General features: G+C 42.9%; 1 protein-coding gene across 3 annotated transcripts in view; it reads right to left on the reverse strand.

Annotated features, from left to right (window-relative positions):
• The window catches only part of ssh2b (slingshot protein phosphatase 2b), a 137,220-nt gene that overhangs the window by 46,373 nt on the left and 70,528 nt on the right, over positions 1-20,319 (reverse strand). For 2 of the 3 annotated variants that reach the window (XM_078422612.1, XM_078422611.1), the window contains 2 exons: positions 5,764-5,867; positions 1,278-1,342 (listed from right to left, as the gene is read on the reverse strand). In XM_078422612.1, the coding sequence (XP_078278738.1) occupies positions 1,278-1,342; positions 5,764-5,867 (169 nt within the window). Of the gene's footprint in view, positions 1-1,277; positions 1,343-5,763; positions 5,868-20,319 lie in introns of those variants that run through there. The other variant, XM_078422613.1, reaches the window with a different exon arrangement.

A 20,319-nucleotide genomic window follows, 5' to 3' on the forward strand; every position in this document is an offset into this window, starting at 1 on the left:
AAATATGAGGTGCTGTTCCTCCAATTTCCGGTGGGCTTCACTATGGCACTGGAGGAGGCCCATGACAGAAAGGTCAGAAACCTTCACTAAGGATGCAAGTCCGAATGGAGTTTTACCACCCATGAAATTGGTGCTATGGAACTACTGCAAACATTACACTTTACACTTAAAAATTCTCATTGCAGCTCATATGTTGCCATCCCTCTATCATAACTAAACCCCAATCCCCCACATATCTTCTAACTTCATTGCCCAAGGGCCACAATAGTCATTCTGAAATACAAATCCTATAAACCACATATTTCAAATTTGTGTGCCATTGCTAAAGATATTTTCCCATCAGTTTCAAATCGCTCATTGCATAAATCTTCACAACCTTTCGTATTATATTCCCTTTGTAAAATATCTTAAACCAATTTGTTTGAGAAAATTTGCATATTTATTAAAAAATAAAATGCAGCAAACAAATTAGATCAAAAACAGAGAAGTGTTGCGGCTTTTCAAACCAATCCATGACTAACTGAGAGGTGATTCTTGAGCTTGAAATAGAGGTCCTGCTCAAGATACAATCAATGCTGCTTCCACATCAGAATAGCACAAAGAATCTCACAACAATAACTAGAACTTAACAGCACTTCTTTGAAACCAGGAATGATCAGCAGAATTGTTTTTCGTGTACTGACCTTCAAGGCACAGTGCCAACATATCAGGAACGGCAACTTGTATGAATTTAAAATCTGCTACACTCCTGGGGAAGAGAATGGGAGGGTGGGGGGAGAGAGACTTGGATATGCTTGACAAAGCAAGCATTTCTTCCCCATTCACAGCTGCCCTTGATACGGTGGCATGGAGCTGTTGTCCTCCATTACAATGCACTTCTTTTCAATGTAATCACTCCCCTGCATTTCGCTCTCTAAACTTTGCAATGTTTATCAACCGAGTGCTATTGACAAGCTCAAACATTGCTGTGTCGGCATTAAGAGAATCTCTGTCTTGATACCTTTCTAACTTTTAAAATCTCAATCAAGAGTTATCTAAAACCCATTTCACAACATGTAACGGGAAGTTGGGGCAGTGTTTGCAGAGAAATGACGCATGAGGAAGTGTCAGAATTGACTGAAGATTCGTTGACTTCATGCTACATGGGAATAGGAAACCACAGCTAATCATTGTAATATTTAACTGGTTTGGCCAGAAGAACATCCCTGAGCATAAAATCCAAATCAATGTAGATTGACAAAAAGCCAAAAGAGTCTGCAAACACAGGGATAACTCACCAGTCGAATGTTGTCTTCAGGTCTAAGAAGTGTGAACATTGCCTGCAGGTGCTGTTGGAGATCACCTAATTTTATTTTAAGAAAAAGTTGAATTAGAGAAATATCACTAAGTACTGAATTTTGTAAATAGCTGTGTTGTTTTCTATCTGGCCACTGGAACACTTTGGCACTTGCCCCATGGTGTAGATGTTTACATATGAAGATGGGTGGCATTTCAGTGTTAATATGGTACACTTGCTCTACTGGCCATCATCACTTACTATCATGTGTAACAATATAGACGACATGAAAGGATAATTGACTCTGCACTGACATAAATCAATCCTCATTTCTAACATTTAAAAATAATCCATAAAATTGCAAAATAACCAAATTTATAACAGATATGTCTCTACATTTACTTGCAGTGGAAGCTGTGAATGTAAATACCATGTATACATGTTACCAACAGATATTTATAAAAACTTGGATGCCACAATGTTAGTGTGTTTTTTCAATCTTTTATAATAAATGTTAATATAAAACTTACTGAACATAAATCTAAAACAATAAAACAATGTCACCAAACTAAATAGTCCAAAGAAAAAAATTCAGGTCATATTAAAGACAATTAAACGAGGCCTACAAATTTCATTTATTGATGAATCTTAAAATAAAATAATGAGACTAATCAGTCAAAGCTCCTCCAAATCCATAGATACACCCGGGGGGGGGGGGGGGGGGGGGGGGGGGGGAAGAGTGGCACAGCAGCCCTCCTGTAATCTGGATCAATCCTGATCTCCGCTGCTGCTTGTGTAGTCTAGTTTAGTTTAGAGATACAGCGCGGAAACAGGCCCATCGGCCCACCGAGTCCGCGCCGACCAGCGATCCCTGCACATTAACACTATCCTATACACACTAGGGACAATTTACACATACACCAAGCCAATTAACCTACATACCTGTATGTCTTTGGAGTGTGGGGGGGAAACCCACGCGGTCACGGGGAGAACGTACAAACTCCGTACAGGCGGCGCCCATAGTCGGGGTGGAACCCAGGTCTCCGGCCCTGCAAGCGCTGTAAGGCAGTGACTCTACCGCTGCAAAACCGTGCCACCCGTGCCCAATTTCTCCTTGACTGCGTGCGTTTACACTGCCGGTTCCTGTTTCCTCCCACATCCAAAACATGTGCTGGGAGATTAATTAAATTACGTGGGAATGGGACTTACAGGATTACCGATTTGAAATCGGTATGAGCCTGACAGAATGGCCACACTCTATCCCCCAACAAGTATTGGTGGTTTATAAAGGAACAGCGCTGGGCAGCTAGATTTCTGCTGCTACGTTGGGTGAATCTAGATTTTACATTATCATGGAAGTAAAGGTTACATATCGATGGTGAAATGTCAGCATAGATCAGAAAACTAACAAATGATTATCCTCAGAGGTGCATAACTCCAGCCTTGCTGTCAGTACTTACAATACCTCTGCCAACACAAAATAGCAAAGAAAAATAAATCATCACAAAACCAAGCTAGATTCTAAGAGTGGGATTTGTGAAATGGCAACAACAAAGCCTTAAATAACTGGTTTAAAAGTCATTAATGCAACCAGGTTATATTTTATTGAATGTTGTTGCTTCAACAGATCCATTCTGACAAAGATGAGAAATTATTTACTGCTTCAGCAGTTTATAGTTAAAAGGATTTTGTAAAATAGTAATTAAAATAGTAACATTTAAAATATGTTAAAAATAAACTGAAGGAACTAGAAGTCTTCAGCTGAATTGCAACCTGCCGCAAGTTATAAATTACTGCTGCACTTTTCCATTGCTTTTATAAACACTTGGTAAAAGAAAACAGTTTGGCCCAGAAATGTTGATGTTGTTTAAAGCATTGAAATAAAGGGAAATATTCTTCTGAACCCCATTCTAAACAATGCAAAGAAATAACACTTGGATACAAATGGTAGTAAACTAGTGATTATGGATATGACATAAACTGCTCTTATTCTACACTGACACGTGAAGTCTAAAACTGCATGAAAAGCAAAGTAAATAATATGGAGAAATAAAAATTCTGTCAAAACAATGGTAGACTTTGAGGCTGCATAGTGGCGCAGCGATAGAGCTGCTGCCTCACAGCGCCAGAGACCGACCGGGGTTCCATCCTGACTGCGGGTGCTGTCTGTACAGTTTGTACGTTCTCCCCATGACTGCGTAGGGTTTCTCAGGGGGGGGCAGTTTCTTCCCACACGCCAAAGACATACAGGTTTGGAGGTTAATTGTCCCTAGTGTGTAGGATAGTGCTAGTGCATGGGGATTACTGATCCGCATGGACTTGGTGGGCCAAAGAACTTGTTTCCATGCTGTATCTCTAAAGTCTTAAAATACTGCTGATAAAATATGATGTGAAGATTGGGCAAGTTGTCACATTCAATGATGTACATCACAGAACCATCGGGTTTGTCTATTCCCTTCACAGATGTTGGCTGAACCACTGAGTTTCTCTAGCATACTGTTTTTTGCTCAGGATTCTAGCATCTGCAGTCTCTTGCGTCACCATATTTTGAAGTGAATTCTCAAGACGTAGTTCTGCGGCATACAGCTTTGAAATGAACAGAAGTTAACATGAAATTATCAAAATCCTTTCAAAGGAAAAAACTTGGTCCAATCTATGTGTTGCAATAGATGTGATGACCACTTTTGATAAAATATGGGAGATGACCAAATCAGATAAAATATTTTGCAAAATCATTAGTACAGTATTTATACCGAAAACAAAATTCTCACGCTGTTCTTACCCACATAAGCAGAAGTATATGTTCACTTCCCTTTTTGAAACTCGGGAAACATGGCTTTGCTTGTAATCAACTCAAAACAACTTTACAAATAGTCGTCTCAACATGATGAAGTTTATAAATCCTAATTAATTAAATTACATTTATTAAATCCTGGCCTTGTGTTACCTTACATTGGTGAGGCCACATTTAGAATTTTATGTTGTTTTGATTATGCTATTACAGGAAATATATAGTTAAGCTGGAAAGGGTGCAGAGAAGATTTACAAGGATGTTGTCAGGTCTCGAGGGCCTGAGCTATAGGGGGAGGTTGAGCAGGCTAGGACTTTATTCCTTGGAGTACAGGAGGATGAGGGGTGATCTTATTGAGGTGTATAAAATCATGAGGGAAAATAGATACGATGAATGCATACAGTATTTTGCCCAGAATAGGGGAACAGAGAACCAGAGGACATAGGTTTAAAGTAAGAGGGGGGGATGTATGGGACGAGCTGCTGGAGGAGGTAGTTGAGACAGGTATTATCACAAGGTTTAAGAAACATTTAGCAGGAACAGGAATAGAATTGGTGTAGAGGGATATGGGCCAAACTCAGGCTGGTGGGACTAGTGTAGAAGGGGCATGGATTGGGCAGCGTGGGCAAGCTGGGCCAAAGGGCCCGTTGCCAAGAAGAATTTCTTCTAAATTGAGGAACACAAAGCTTCTATGAAAGCATGTGCAATTGTACAGCACAGTGTAACAGGACAAAATGACCGAGGTTTCTTTGCAGTAACATGACATAGCAGCTTGTGCTGCTGCCTCACAGCTCCAGAGACCCAAGTCCAACCCTGATCTCTGGTTCTGTGCGTATGCAGAGTTTGCATACAATTTACTTTACCACGTCGGGTAATGTAAGCATTCCTCCAGATGCTTTCCTTTGCTCCCATGTTCCAAAAATGTGCTTCTAGGTTAATTGGCTGCTGTAAGTAACTGCTTAATGGATTTTTGTTTAGTGCAGTTTAGTTTATTGTCATGTGTAAGGCACAGCAAGCTGAAAGACTACACATGATTACAATCCCGCTGTCCATAGTGGTCAGATACAGGATAACGGGAATAATGTTTAGCGCAAGATAAAGATAAAGATAGTCTGAGGGTCTCCAATGAGGTAGATGGGAGGTCAGGACCACTCTCTAGTTGGTGAGATAACACAGTGGCCTGATAACAGCTGGGAAGAAATAGTTCCCGAATCTGGAGGTATGTGTTTTCACACTGTACCTCTAGCCTGATGGGAGAGGGAGTGACCGGGGTGAGACTCTCCTTGATAATGACCTTGCTGAGGTATAAATGGAGTCAATGGAAGGGGGGATGGTTTGTGATGGTCTGGGCTATGTCTACAATTCTCTGCAATTTCTTGCGGTCTTGGATGGAGCTATTCCCAAACCAAAGATAAAGGAATCTGAAAGATAAAGGAACTAGAGGGGAATTCAATGGGCATGTGAGAGTGCAAGTTGTAGAGGGTTGCAGGGCAATAGGGAGAAGGGGATGCAGTCAATGAGATCACTTTCAGAAAGCCGACATGGACCCCATAACGCCAAAGGGTTGTCACGATTACAAGAGACAGCACAAATTGTGCATCAGCTTTGATGAGTTACATTCATCTTCCTGCATTTATTTTAAAATTCAGCTTCACTACAATTCCACCCAAGAGACAAGAGTAACCAATGTCCTCACCTGCATGTTTATTGCGCCGATGATTGATTCGAGATGCGGTCGAGCCATTTCCTCGAGGTAAGAATAACGCCGCACCTTTTACAGTCAAGAAGCTCTCGTTTATACTGTGGAGAAAAAGATCATTGGGGTCAAATTATTAATACCAGAACAAATTCAGCCCACTGCAACTTTTTTTTTGAGCGTTCTAACAATAACTTATTTTGTACAGTGTTGTCTCAAGATACTACATTCAGGAATATCATCAAAAACTGTACAGAGAGAGAGCATTATAAATGGTGATTGGAAACATGGGCGGCAGTGGCACAGCAGTAGAGTTGCTGCCTTACAACACCAGAGACCCGAGTTCGATCCTGACTACAGGTGCTGTCTGTACGGAGTTTGTACATTCCACCTGCAACCGCGTGGGTTTTCTCCGGGTGCTCCGGTTTCCTCCCACACTCCAAAGACATACAGGTTTGTAGGTTAATTGACTTTGGTAAAAAATCCCTAAACACTGCATCTCTAGTCAAGAGAGCCCAGCACTTTCTGCGCTGGATGAGAAGAGCACACATCTCCCATCCTCACCACTTTCTACAGTGGCACCATAGAGAGCATACTGACCAGCTGCATCTCTGTCTGGTTGGCGGACTGCAAAGCCTCAGACTGGAAGTCCGTGCAGAGAGTGGTGAGGACGGCTGAGAAAATCATGGGGACTTCACTTCCTTCCATCCAGGACGTTGCACACAAATGCAGCTTGACCAAGGCCAAAAGCATCATTAAAGACCCCACCCATCTCCATCATGGACTGTTCACCCTGCTGCCCTCTGGTCAAAGGTACTGCAGCACACGGAGCAGAACAGCCAGGTTGTGCAACAGCTTCTTCCCCCGAGCCATCAGACTCTTGAATTCACAATAACCCGCTGCCATTATTTTTATGTGTGAATTATTATTTATTTTTTTCATGTTTTTTATTAATCGGTGTTACATTGTGAGCCAGATGCAACGGAATTTCATTCAAATATGCACTCGTCTGGTTTATAGTTTTGAATGCCAATAGACAATAGACAATAGACAATAGGTGCAGGAGTAGGCCATTCAGCCCTTCGAGCCAGCACCGCCATTCAATGCGATCATGGCTGATCACTATCAATCAGTACCCCGTTCCTGCCTTCTCCCCATACCCCCTCACTCCGCTATCCTTAAGAGCTCTATCCAGCTCTCTCTTGAAAGCATCCAACGAACTGGCCTCCACTGCCTTCTGAGGCAGAGAATTCCACACCTTCACCACCCTCTGACTGAAAAAGTTCTTCCTCATCTCCGTTCTAAATGGCCTACCCCTTATTCTCAAACTGTGGCCCCTTGTTCTGGACTCACCCAACATTGGGAACATGTTATCTGCCTCTAATGTGTCCAATCCCCTAATTATCTTATATGTTTCAATAAGATCCCCCCTCATCCTTCTAAATTCCAGTGTATACAAGCCCAATCGCTCCAGCCTTTCAACATACGACAGTCCCGCCATTCCGGGAATTAATCTAGTGAACCTACGCTGCACGCCCTCCATAGCAAGAATATCCTTCCTCAAATTTGGAGACCAAAACTGCACACAGTACTCCAGGTGCGGTCTCACCAGGGCCCGGTACAACTGTAGAAGGACCTCTTTGCTCCTATACTCAACTCCTCTTGTTACGAAGGCCAACATTCCATTGGCTTTCTTCACTGCCTGCTGAACCTGCATGCTTCCTTTCATTGACTGATGCACTAGGACACCCAGATCTCGTTGAACTCCCCCTCCTCCTAACTTGACACCATTCAGATAATAATCTGCCTTTCTATTCTTACTTCCAAAGTGAATAACCTCACACTTATCTACATTAAACTGCATCTGCCATGTATCCGCCCACTCACACAACCTGTCCAGGTCACCCTGCAGCCTTATTGCATCTTCCTCACAATTCACACTACCCCCCAACTTAGTATCATCTGCAAATTTGCTAATGGTACTTTTAATCCCTTCGTCTAAGTCATTAATGTATATCGTAAATAGCTGGGGTCCCAGCACCGAACCTTGCGGTACCCCACTGGTCACTGCCTGCCATTCCGAAAGGGACCCATTTATCCCCACTCTTTGCTTTCTGTCTGTTAACCAATTTTCTATCCATGTCAGTACCCTACCCCCAATACCATGTGCCCTAATTTTGCCCACTAATCTCCTATGTGGGACCTTGTCGAAGGCTTTCTGAAAGTCGAGGTACACCACATCCACTGACTCTCCCTTGTCAATTTTCCTAGTTACATCCTCAAAAAATTCCAGTAGATTTGTCAAGCATGATTTCCCCTTCGTAAATCCATGCTGACTCGGAACGATCCCGTTACTGCTATCCAAATGCTCAGCAATTTCGTCTTTTATAATTGACTCCAGCATTTTCCCCACCACTGATGTCAGACTAACTGGTCTATAATTACCCGTTTTCTCTCTCCCTCCTTTCTTAAAAAGTGGGATAACATTTGCTATTCTCCAATCCACAGGAACTGATCCTGAATCTATAGAACATTGAAAAATGATCTCCAATGCTTCCACTATTTCTAGAGCCACCTCCTTAAGTACTCTGGGATGCAGACCATCAGGCCCTGGGGATTTATCAGCCTTCAGTCCCATCAGTCTACCCAAAACCATTTCCTGCCTAATGTGGATTTCCTTCAGTTCCTCCATCACCCTAGGTTCTCCAGCCCCTAGAACATTTGGGAGATTGTGTGTATCTTCCTCAGTGAAGACAGATCCAAAGTAACGGTTTAACTCGTCTGCCATTTCTTTGTTCCCCATAATAAATTCCCCTGCTTCTGTCTTCAAGGGACCCACATTTGCCTTGACTATTTTTTTCCTCTTCACGTACCTAAAAAAACTTTTGCTATCCTCCTTTATATTATTGGCTAGTTTACCCTCGTACCTCATCTTTTCTCCTCGTATTGCCTTTTTAGTTAACTTTTGTTGCTCTTTAAAAGAGTCCCAATCCTCTGTCTTCCCACTCTTCTTTGCTATGTTATACTTCCTCTCCTTAATTTTTATGCTGTCCCTGACTTCCCTTGTCAGCCACAGGTGTCTCTTACTCCCCTTAGAGTCTTTCCACCTCTTTGGAATAAATTGATCCTGCAACCTCTGCATTATTCCCAGGAATACCTGCCATTGCTGTTCTACCGTCTTCCCTGCTAGGGCCTCCTTCCAATCAATTTTGGCCAGCTCCCGCCTCATGCCTCTGTAATCCCCTTTGCTATACTGCAATACCGACACTTCCGATTTTCCCTTCTGCCTTTCCATTTGCAGAGTAAAACTTATCATGTTGTGATCACTGCCTCCTAATGGCTCTTTTACCTCTAGTCCCCTTACCAGATCAGGATCATTACACAACACTAAATCCAGAATTGCCTTCTCCCTGGTAGGCTCCAGTACAAGCTGTTCTAAGAATCCATCTCGAAGGCACTCTACAAACTCTCTTTCCTGGGGTCCATTTCCAACCTGATTTTCCCAGTCTACCTGCATGTTGAAATCTCCCATAACCACCGTAGCATTACATTTTTGACACGCCAATTTTATCTCCTGATTTAACTTGCACCCTAAGTCGAGGCTACTGTTTGGGGGCCTATAGATAACTCCCATTAGGGTCTTTTTACCCTTACAATTTCTCATTTCTATCCATACTGATTCAACATCTCCTGATTCTATGTCACCCCTTGCAAGGGAATGAATATCATTCCTTACCATCAGAGCAACCCCACCCCCTCTGCCCACCTGTCTGTCTTTTCTATACGTTGTGTACCCCTGAATATTCAGTTCCCAGCCCTGGTCCTCTTGTAGCCATGTCTCAGTGATCCCTACAACATCATACTTGCCCATGACTAACTGAGCCTCAAGCTCATCCACTTTATTTTTTATACTACGCGCATTTAAGTACAACACTTTAACTTCTGTATTTACCTCCCCTCTCACATCGTTCACAATTGGCCCTGCCCTTAATTTCTTTTCCGCTCTGGAACTTCTGTTCCCATTCTTCCTAGAGTCTTTTGCAATATCTCCTGTATTCCCTTTTACCTCATCTTCATATTCACAATTTGTTAACCCCTCCCCCCCACTACTTAGTTTAAAGCCACAGGTGTCACACTAGCAAACCTGCCTGCCAGAATGTTTGTCCCCCTGCTGTTAAGATGCAACCCGTCCCTTTTGTACAAGTCACCCCTAGCCCAGAAGAGATCCCAGTGGTCCAGAAATCTAAATCCCTGCTCTCTGCACCAGTCCCTCAGCCATAAATTCATACCCTCTATCTCTCTGTTCCTGGCCTCACCAGCACGAGGTACCGGTAGCAGTCCAGAGATAACCACCTTCGACGTCCTACTTCTCAGCGTTTTTCCCAACTCTCTAAACTCCCGCTGTAGCACCTCCTTCCTCTTCCGCCCGACGTCATTCGTGCCCACGTGCACAACGACTTCAGGTTGATCGCCTTCCCTCGCCAATAAAGTTATATTCATATTTATTCATATTCATTCATAAATTGTCCTTCGTGTGTGTAGGATAGTGTTAGTGTACGGGGATCGCTGATCAACGCGAATTCGGTGAGCGTAGGGGCCCGTTTCCACCCTGTATCTCTAAACTAAACTACAAAATGAATTAACAAGTAAATAATTACAGGTATCTTGCATTTAATGCATGTTTGATTTACGTTTTTATGAAATAATGTGCTTGTTCCTTTAATACCAAACTTTATTTTCATAATAAAATTTTATATATACTATATTTTTGGAATAACGTGCTCAAATGTATGCCTGTTTAAATGTATATAGTTAATGTAAGCATTTTTGGATTCCGTGCTGCTTTTCAGCAATGTGACCCTGTGAAGTGCCGTACTTAGCTGCAGGTTCACTTCTTGCAAATTATTAATATTTATTGAGCTGATAATGTAGGAGCGATGACAACCATTGACAGGACAATGCAAAACTGTACACGGCCGAGGTGATTGTCAAAGATTATTTGAAATGTAGTACTTAAGCCAAAGTTGCCAGGTGGTGAACAGTTTAATTTTTGCAACAATGATATTACATTTTTTAAAGTGAGAAGAGACAAACTTGAGGGGCAACTTTTTCCTCAAAGGATGGTGGGTATATGGAATGAGCTGCCAGAGGACATACGAACAGGTACATGGAAAGGAAAACTTTAGAGAGGTCCCAACCCAAAACATCACCTATCCATGTCCTCCAGAGTGGCTGCCTGACTTGCGCCACGTTATTCCAGCACTTTGTCTAAGTTTTAGAGGGATGTGGACCAAAAACGGAACTAGCTTAATTGAGGCATGTTGGTCAGCATGGATAAGTTGAGCCAAGGGGCCTGCTTCCATGTTGTCTGACACTAAAATGTTTTGTAAATGGTATCAGTTGCAAGTCGTTTACTAGAGTTTAAGCAAAAAAAAGGAACATCAGAACAATCCTGATAATCTTGATACAGCTGCCCTTGCAACTCGAGCCTTCCCAGCAAGATTTAAAAACAGAGAAACACATTTCAGACTATGCCAGAAATGAAACCTTTCACAATCACGACAGTAGGCAAGAGAAATGCTATGCCATTTCCCAACCAACTACATAGAACTGCAATAGTTCCTTTGTAAAAAAGTTGATTGTTGAATGGGATATTCGTGGAGGGTTATGGATCCTGTACTGGTAGAGGAGTTTGGTTTAACTTGGACAGCAGGGACATTGTGGGATGAAGAGCCTGTTCCTGTATTGTACTGTCCGATGTTCAATATTCTACAAATGGTTTCAAGCAATGAACTTATAGTTTAGTTATGAGATACAGCATGGAAACAGGCGCTTCGGCCCACTGAGTCCAAGCCAACCATCAACCACCCGTTCACACTAGTTATCCCACTTTCTCATCCACTCCCGACACATTATAGAGGAAGTTTACAGAGGCAATTTAACCTACAAACCTGCACGTCTTTGGGATGTGGGAAGAAACCGGAGCATCTGGAGAAAACCTATGGGAAACTGTAGAACTCCTTACAGACAGCACCCAAGATCAGAATCAAACCCAAATCTCCAGCACTGTGAGGCAGCAGCTCCACCAGCTCTGCCACTGTGCCACACTTCAACATTGCATTACAAGCAGCATTTGAAATCTTTGACAAACTAAAGTTATATGGTCACAAGGAATGAGTAGAATTAGGCCATTCGGCCCAACACTACTCTGCCATTCAATCATGGCTGATCTATCTCTCCCTCCTTACCCCATTCTCCTGCCTTCTCCCCATAACCTCTGACACCCGTACTAATCAAGTTGCGATGTCAATTCCAAAATTTAAATCACAACAAAGTGTAACTGACTACAAAGCACAGTTGCAAGCTTTGATCTGACACCAGGTTTCAGTTCCTTCCAACAATGCAAACTTCCACATATACCATTTCAAAACATATTTGTGTTCTCCAAAATAAACTGCAGCAAACAACGGCAACATTTCTTACAGTGTGCCCAAGAGTAATGACACTTGTGTCAAATTATTAATAGGAGTCAAGATAAAATAAAAAATTTGGTCAATCTTTTTCTTACTGCTAAAACTGGCTGACCTAGAATAGGTTGAAAATAAAAGGAATGTGATCTGTACTGGACACTTTTTATTCCTTTCCTCCAACATAAAATGGACAGCAATAAATTGCAGTCCACTCCAGTCACATTCTTTAGAAGGGAGCAAGCTCTGGGCTCTCTAACTCTCAGTAAAGGAATAAACCCTCCCACCCTAAACAAAACTGATTGAATACAGTTTTAAAATTAAATTCCCCTTGTTCTGCATTCCTTCACCAAAAGGGAGTTCGCTATTCTATTTGCCATTTTAAACACAATTAAATCATTCCACAATATTCTGAACAAAGGAATCCACACGGAACAAAGCAAGGTGCATCGACATGCAAGAAAAACTAAACACTAGTCGTTCTTCTGACTTATCACAACTTACATTGTCAAGATTCAACAATGAATTTTGGCCTTGCAGCAGCACAACAGTTCTGTAAACATAGTACTCTGCAAACACCATATTAAATAACCTGGTATCCACTGGATTCTGATAAATAAAGATTGCGCTCAGACCATAACAAGCCTAATAAAGGGGAAGTCGGTTAATGGAGAACTTTTACCATCTTTAAAGATCAACCGTTTTCTAACCGAAGATAGACACAAAATGCAGGAGTAACTCAGAGGGACAGGCAGCATCTCCGTCTATTCCTTCTCTCCAGAGATGATGCCTGTCCTGCTGAGTTACTCCAGCATTTTGTTTCTACTTTGGTGTAAACCAGCATCTGCAGTTTCTTCCTAACCATTTTCCGACCACTGGAATGGACATCACTCTTCGATATGCTGCAGGTGGGGTCTCCAAGGTGAGAGAACTGTGAGGAGGGTATGGACAAGATTATGCATGTTCCCAGGTGATTGCGTTTATGCTTGGAGAACGAGTATGCAAGCAAGTGTGTCTGTATGTGTACTTGTGCGAGTCCAGTCTATGCACAACAGTCTGGGCTGCAGTCACACCGGGCTTCCTGACCTCTAGTCTCTAGATGGTGATTTTTAGTGTGTAATGGCCGCTCCATTTTACTGTAATTCACACACAGAGACATCTTCCACTCCTCAGAAAATACGTGAAAAAAAACATGTAACAATAGCAGCAGCTACATGCAGACTTTATCGCAGTGTTTTGGTCACACTTGCATGTTAATCAATAAGCTGCCTACCACACCCCATTTCACACGTTTAACCATTGAAGACAAATGCGCTGAGAGGACATTGCACAACAAACAAAATTGCCTCGAAGGAAGAATGACAAAGAATTCTGTAATAATTTATAAACATTAATTTCTTCTACTTGATGCCTCATGGCACTAAAATGGTTCCAATTCTCTGAAGCCTAGTGCAAAGTCATAAGGAATAGTAGAATTAGGCCATTTGGAACATCAAGTCTACACCGCCATTGAATCATGACTGACCTATTTCTCGCTCCTAACCCCATTCTCCTGCCGTCTCCCCATAACCACTGACACCCGTACTAATCAATAATCTATCTATCACTGCCTTTAAAAAATCCACTGACTTGGCCATTAAAGCCTTCGAGAGCAAAGGATTCCAGATTCACCACCCTCTGACCATAGGAATCTCTCCTCATCTTCCTAAAAGAATGTCCTTTAATTCTGAGGCTATGCCCTCTAGTTCTAGACTCTCCCACTAATGGAAACATCCTCTCCACATCCACTCTATCCAAGCCTTTCACCATTCTGTATGTTTCAATGAGGTTCCCCTTCATTCTTCGAAACTCTAGAGAGTACAGGCCCAGTGCCGACAAACGCTCATCATAGGTTAACCTACTCATTCCTGGAATCATTCTTCGAAACCTCCTCTGGATCAAAATTGCTCACAATAATCCAAATGCAGCACCGTATAGAGTCTCAAAGTGACATCACTGTTTGTGTACATACCAGCCCTCTTGTGTATATACCAGCCCTCTTGTGTACATACCAGCCCTCTTGTGTACATACCAGCCCTCTTGTGTACATACCAGCCCTCTTGTGTACATACCAGCCCGCTTGTGTACATACCAGCCCGCTTGTGTACATACCAGCCCGCTTGTGTACATACCAGCCCTCTTGTGTACATACCAGCCCTCTTGTGTACATACCAGCCCTCTTGTGTACATACCAGCCCTCTTGTGTACATACCAGCCCTCTTGTGTACATACCAGCCCTCTTGTGTACATACCAGCCCTCTTGTGTACATACCAGCCCGCTTGTGTACATACCAGCCCGCTTGTGTACATACCAGCCCTCTTGTGTACATACCAGCCCTCTTGTGTACATACCAGCCCTCTTGTGTACATACCAGCCCTCTTGTGTACATACCAGCCCTCTTGTGTACATACCAGCCCTCTTGTGTACATACCAGCCCTCTTGTGTACATACCAGCCCTCTTGTGTACATACCAGCCCTCTTGTGTACATTACATACCAGCCCTCTTGTGTACATTACATACCAGCCCTCTTGTGTACATTACATACCAGCCCTCTTGTGTACATTACATACCAGCCCTCTTGTGTACATTACATACCAGCCCTCTTGTGTACATTACATACCAGCCCTCTTGTGTACATTACATACCAGCCCTCTTGTGTACATTACATACCAGCCCTCTTGTGTACATACCAGCCCTCTTGTGTACATACCAGCCCTCTTGTGTACATACCAGCCCTCTTGTGTACATACCAGCCCTCTTGTGTACATACCAGCCCTCTTGTGTACATACCAGCCCTCTTGTGTATATACCAGCCCTCTTGTGTACATACCAGCCCTCTTGTGTACATACCAGCCCTCTTGTGTACATACCAGCCCTCTTGTGTACATACCAGCCCTCTTGTGTACATTCCAGCCCTCTTGTGTACATACCAGCCCTCTTGTGTACATACCATCCCTCTTGTGTACATACCAGCCCTCTTGTGTACATACCAGCCCTCTTGTGTACATACCAGCCCTCTTGTGTACATACCAGCCCTCTTGTGTACATACCAGACCTCTTGTGTACATTACATACAAGCCCTCTTGTGTACATACCAGCCCTCTTGGAATAAATGCTAGCATTTAGTTTGCTTTCTTCCAATGGAATTGTCTGGAAAATGAATTCTTAATCTTGTCAGAACAAATTAAGAAAGAATTTGATTCTGGACACTTGCCGAACCATTTGAAGAATATGGAGACAGAGAGAAAATAAGCATGTGATAATATCCAAGACTTGATTACTAATATGGAAGTCATGCAATTGCAACTATTCACAGGTCACAGCCAAGGCTACAAAGGTGAAGTTGATTACCAATCCATCTTGAGGTAGAGGCCACTACCTTGAATTTTAATTAGTTTAGTTTAGAGATACAGTGCAGAAACAGGCTCTTCGGTCCATGCCGACCAGCGATCACCCTGTAGACAATAGACAATTGGTGCAGGAGTAGGCCATTCGAGGCAGCACCACCATTCAATGTGATCATGACTGATCATCGACAATCAGTATCCCGTTCCTGCCCTCTCCCCATACCCGCGACTCCGCTATCATTAAGAGCTCGATTTAACTCTCCCTTGAAGGCATCCAAAGAATTGGCCTCCTCTGCCTTCTGAGGCAGAGAATTCCACAGATTTACAACTCTTGAGTGAAAAAGTTTTTCCTCATCTCCGTTCCAACTAGCCTACTCTTTATTCTTAAACTGTGGCCCCTGGTTCTGGACTCTCCCAACATTGGGAACACGTTTCCTGCCTCTAACGTGTCCAATCCCTTAATAATCTTATAATTGAGAATAATTGTACAATAACACTATCCTACACACCAAGGACAATTTACAATTATACCAAGTCAATTAGCCTACAAACCTGTACGTATTTGGAGTGTCATGGGGAGAACGTACAAAGTTCGAGTAGTCAGAATCAAACCCGGGTCTCTGGCGCCGTAAGGCAGCAACTCTACCACTGCACTACCTTGCCGACCAGCAGCCGTACATGTGGTCAAGGCATTCCCTCAATGTATAGACAAATTAGGACATTACCAGGCAGTGCAAGGTCAATTATAGATTTACTTTGGAATCCAACAGGCCACAGTGGGAGAGCATAGATTTGCTTGTGTAAGAAGACACTGGTGAACTACTGCCCATTTAAACTCAGAATGCATTCCATACAGCAAGCTAGTGTCCACATAGCCTCAGGATGTCTGCTATTGTAATAGTTATGATGCTGGGATAATGATTCAGATACACATCCTGCTGGTTCACAGACTGGTTGCAATGCCACCAGAACAACAACAGGAAATTTAATTTCAGCTACATTTATCAATTTGGAATAAGAAGCTTGCAACCAGGAAACCAGCAGTTGAATTCTGTGGAATATTTATCAATTATATATATTGGACTATCAGTTCATCTTAATGCTGTTTCTAAAGACTGTCTGAATAGCAATTTTTCAGTTCACATTTCTAACAAATATATAGGAATTTAAATATAATTTATACAAAGTATATGAACAACAATCATAAGAACAATGTCTGCCATGATAGCATTTTGATTTGCAGCATTTTGGGTTGTCAAAACATTGTTTACTGCCTAAAAAGAAAAGTCACATGTATGAAAATGCTGAAAGGGAAGTTCATAAATTCAACTTAAATGGCACAGCTTTCAATACAGACTGTGCTGAACCCTGTCAAGATGCCCTTGGGTTTTAAACAGGCAGATGATTGGTGGCTATGCTTCTGGAAGAAATGCTGCTGCTCTTTACATTTGACTTATTGAACAGCTTGTGTTGCAGTGAACCAAACAAGAAAACTGCACTTTCAAAACAGCAACATTTCTGAATTGTTCATATTCCATCTCTCTATCAAATTCATTTTGTTGTACATACAGCAGACCTCCCAACATTTGATTTTACAAATTCAGAATTTTGAAGTTCAATATTCAGAATTTTACTTCAAAATTCATAATATGGCGCGTAATGCAACTTTTCAGCAAAAAAAAGTATGCACGCCAAATGCGCGTACGCGTTGCGCTACATTCACCTGTGCAAAACAACTATTATTTCAAAGTCTGTAGTTCTTGGACTACATGTACAATGTCAGGCCTATCATGAGTATATTCTACTATTATAGAAAGGTTATTGAACAGAAATACTTTTTACAACAAAGAAAAAATTGTTTTGTTTTGTTTTTTCTATTTTGCTTTTTCCTTACACATCCCAATTCTCTTGGTATTGAATAAATAACAATGGTCATAAAATTTATGACTAAGTTATGAAGAAAGAGTTTCATTTAAAAAACTGCACATACCTAATAAATTGAAGACATACTTGCTCCTGTGGTCTTCAACAGCAAATCACAGCGGTCCATGTCCCCCCCAACCCCCTCTATCCCCACCCCTCTCCCCACCACTCCCCCTTACTACTCCCCCACCCCTCCCCTCCTTTCCCCCCAAATCCACTCCCCCACCCCTCCTCCCCCACTCCCCTCCCACCCCCTCTCTCCTCCTCCCTTCCTCCATCCCCCGACCCCCACTCCTTCCTCTCACTCCACTGCCCCGCTCCCCCGCACCCCAATCCCCCCACCAACCCCTCGCAACATCAATGGGCCTCACGCTCCGCAGCGAGGCTAGGCAAGCGGCGAGGCCGGGCAAGCGAGAGGCTAGGCGAGGCCAGCGGCGAGAGGCCAGGCGGGGCGAGGCCGGGCCAGCGACAAGGCGAGTCGAGGCCAGGCGAGCGACGAGGTGAGGCGAGTGGCAAGGCCGGGCTGTACTCGCCTTGCCTCACTGCTCGCCGCTCGCCTGACCTCGTGAAGGGTTGGGAGGTCTGCAAACAGTTTACCTTACCTAATTTGAGGAAGGACATCCTTGTAATTGAGGCAGTGCAGCGTAGGTTCACGAGATTGATCCCTGGGATGGTGGGACTGTCATATAAAGAAAGATTGAAAAGACTAGGCTTGTATTCACTGGAGTTTAGAAGGATGAGAGGGGATCTTATAGAAACATATAAAATTATAAAAGGACTGGACAAGCTAGATGCAGGAAAAATGTTCCCAATGTTGGGCGAGTCCAGAACCAGGGGCCACAGTCTTAGAATAAAGGGGGGGGGGGGGGCATTTAAAACTGAGGCGAGAAGGAACTTTTGCACCCAGAGAGCTGTGAATTTGTGGAATTCTCTGCCACAGAGGGCAGTGGACGCCAAATTACTGGATGGATTTAAGAGAGAGTTAGATAGAGCTCTAGGGGCTTGTGGAACCAAGGGATATGGGGAGAAGGCAGGCACGGGTTATTGATTGTGGACAATCAGCCATGATCACAATGAATGGCGGTGCTGGCTCGAAGGGCCGAATGGCCTCCTCCTGCACCTATTTTCTATGTTTCTATGTAAAACTAAGAATGCAGATTAGGTAGTGATGAACATAACTATGAATCTTCCATGTCTAAATAAGACTCTTGTGGTCCATCTCAAAGCACCAATGCAGCCTCACAGCAGGTTTGATCCTGACCTTGGGTGCTGGCTTGTGGAACTTGCATGTTCTCACTTGTGACTGCATAGGTTTCCTCCGGGTGCTCTGGTTTCCTCCCACATCCCAAAGATGTGCGGCTAATTGGCTTCTGTAAATTGCCCCTCGTATGTAGGAGTGGATGAGAAAGTGGGATAACATAGACCTAGAGTGTGAACAGGTGTCCGAATGTTGCCGTGAAGCCGAAGGACCCACTTCCATGCTGTATCTCTAAACTAAATTAAATGAATTAGTTTAATTGTAATTAATTGTGTATAAAATCATGAGAGGAATAGATCGGGTAGACACATTGAGTCTCTTGCCCAGAGTAGGGCGGTACGATGGCGCAGCAGTAGAGTTGCTGCCTCACAGCGCCAGAGACCTGGGTTCAATCCCAACTAAGGGTGCTGTCTGTACGGAGTTTGTACGTTCTCCCCGTGATCGCGTGGGTTTTCTCCGCGATGTTCGGTTTCCTCCCACACTCCAAAGACGTGCAGGCTGTAGGCTAATTGGCTTGGTGCGTTAAAAAAAATTGTCCCTAGTTTGTGTAGGATTAGTGTTAATTTGTGGGGATCGCTGGTCGGCGCGGACCTGGTGGGCCAGAGGGCCTGTTTCTGCGCTATATCTCTAAATTAAACAGTAGGTGAATCAAGGACCAGAGGACATAGGTTTAAGGTGAAGGGAAAAAGATTTGATAGGAATCGGAGGAGTAATGTTTTCCACACAAAGGGTGGTGGGTGTATGGAACAAGCTGCCAGAGGAGGTAATTGAGACAGACACTATCCCAAAGTTTAAGAAACAGTTAGACAGGTACATGGATAGCACAGGTTTGGAGGGATATGGACCAAACGCAGGCAGGTGGGACTAGCGTAGCTGGGATATGTTGGCCGGTGTGGGCAAGTTGGGCCGAAGGGCCTTTTCCCAGACGATAATTCATTGCATTAAGTGTACCTATTCAATCTTCACTTTCATTTATATTAAAAAAAATAATCGCCATTGTACAACAGCTTGTTAAAGCCAATTCTCTGAAGGCAGCCATTATTAACAATTTCATAATGATGCTTTCAGCTTTATTGTGCTACTCATGAGTAAATGAGAGCAGCCTCTTTAATCTCACTGAAACACATCCTTATTCATTCTACTCACATTCTTCTAAGCAGGCATTTGTTAAATTTGTGCACCAAAGTTATCTGGTGATTTCCGAGCTGAATTAATAGTTTGCAGAATAAGTTTCTGCGGTGTAAGTAAAGGGTTGGGATGGGTCAGACCAGAGAAGCAATATGACAATATGATAAATTCAATGTACATATGAAAAATATAAGATTTTTCAAAATGTAAAGCTGGAAAAAGCATATTCCAGCAGCTTCATTGGAACAGATTTCTGTAATAATTAATCGTGCGACTGGAGAAAACAGCTGGAGCCATGTACAATTTTATAAACATTTCAAACAATGCAATTGTCAATAAGCTTATAGGTGTGAATTTCGACGTTCAACTATCCTTTTTCCTGATCTTTGCAC

This window comes from Rhinoraja longicauda, chromosome 26 (genome assembly GCF_053455715.1).
Source record: "Rhinoraja longicauda isolate Sanriku21f chromosome 26, sRhiLon1.1, whole genome shotgun sequence".
NCBI lineage: Eukaryota > Metazoa > Chordata > Chondrichthyes > Rajiformes > Arhynchobatidae > Rhinoraja > Rhinoraja longicauda.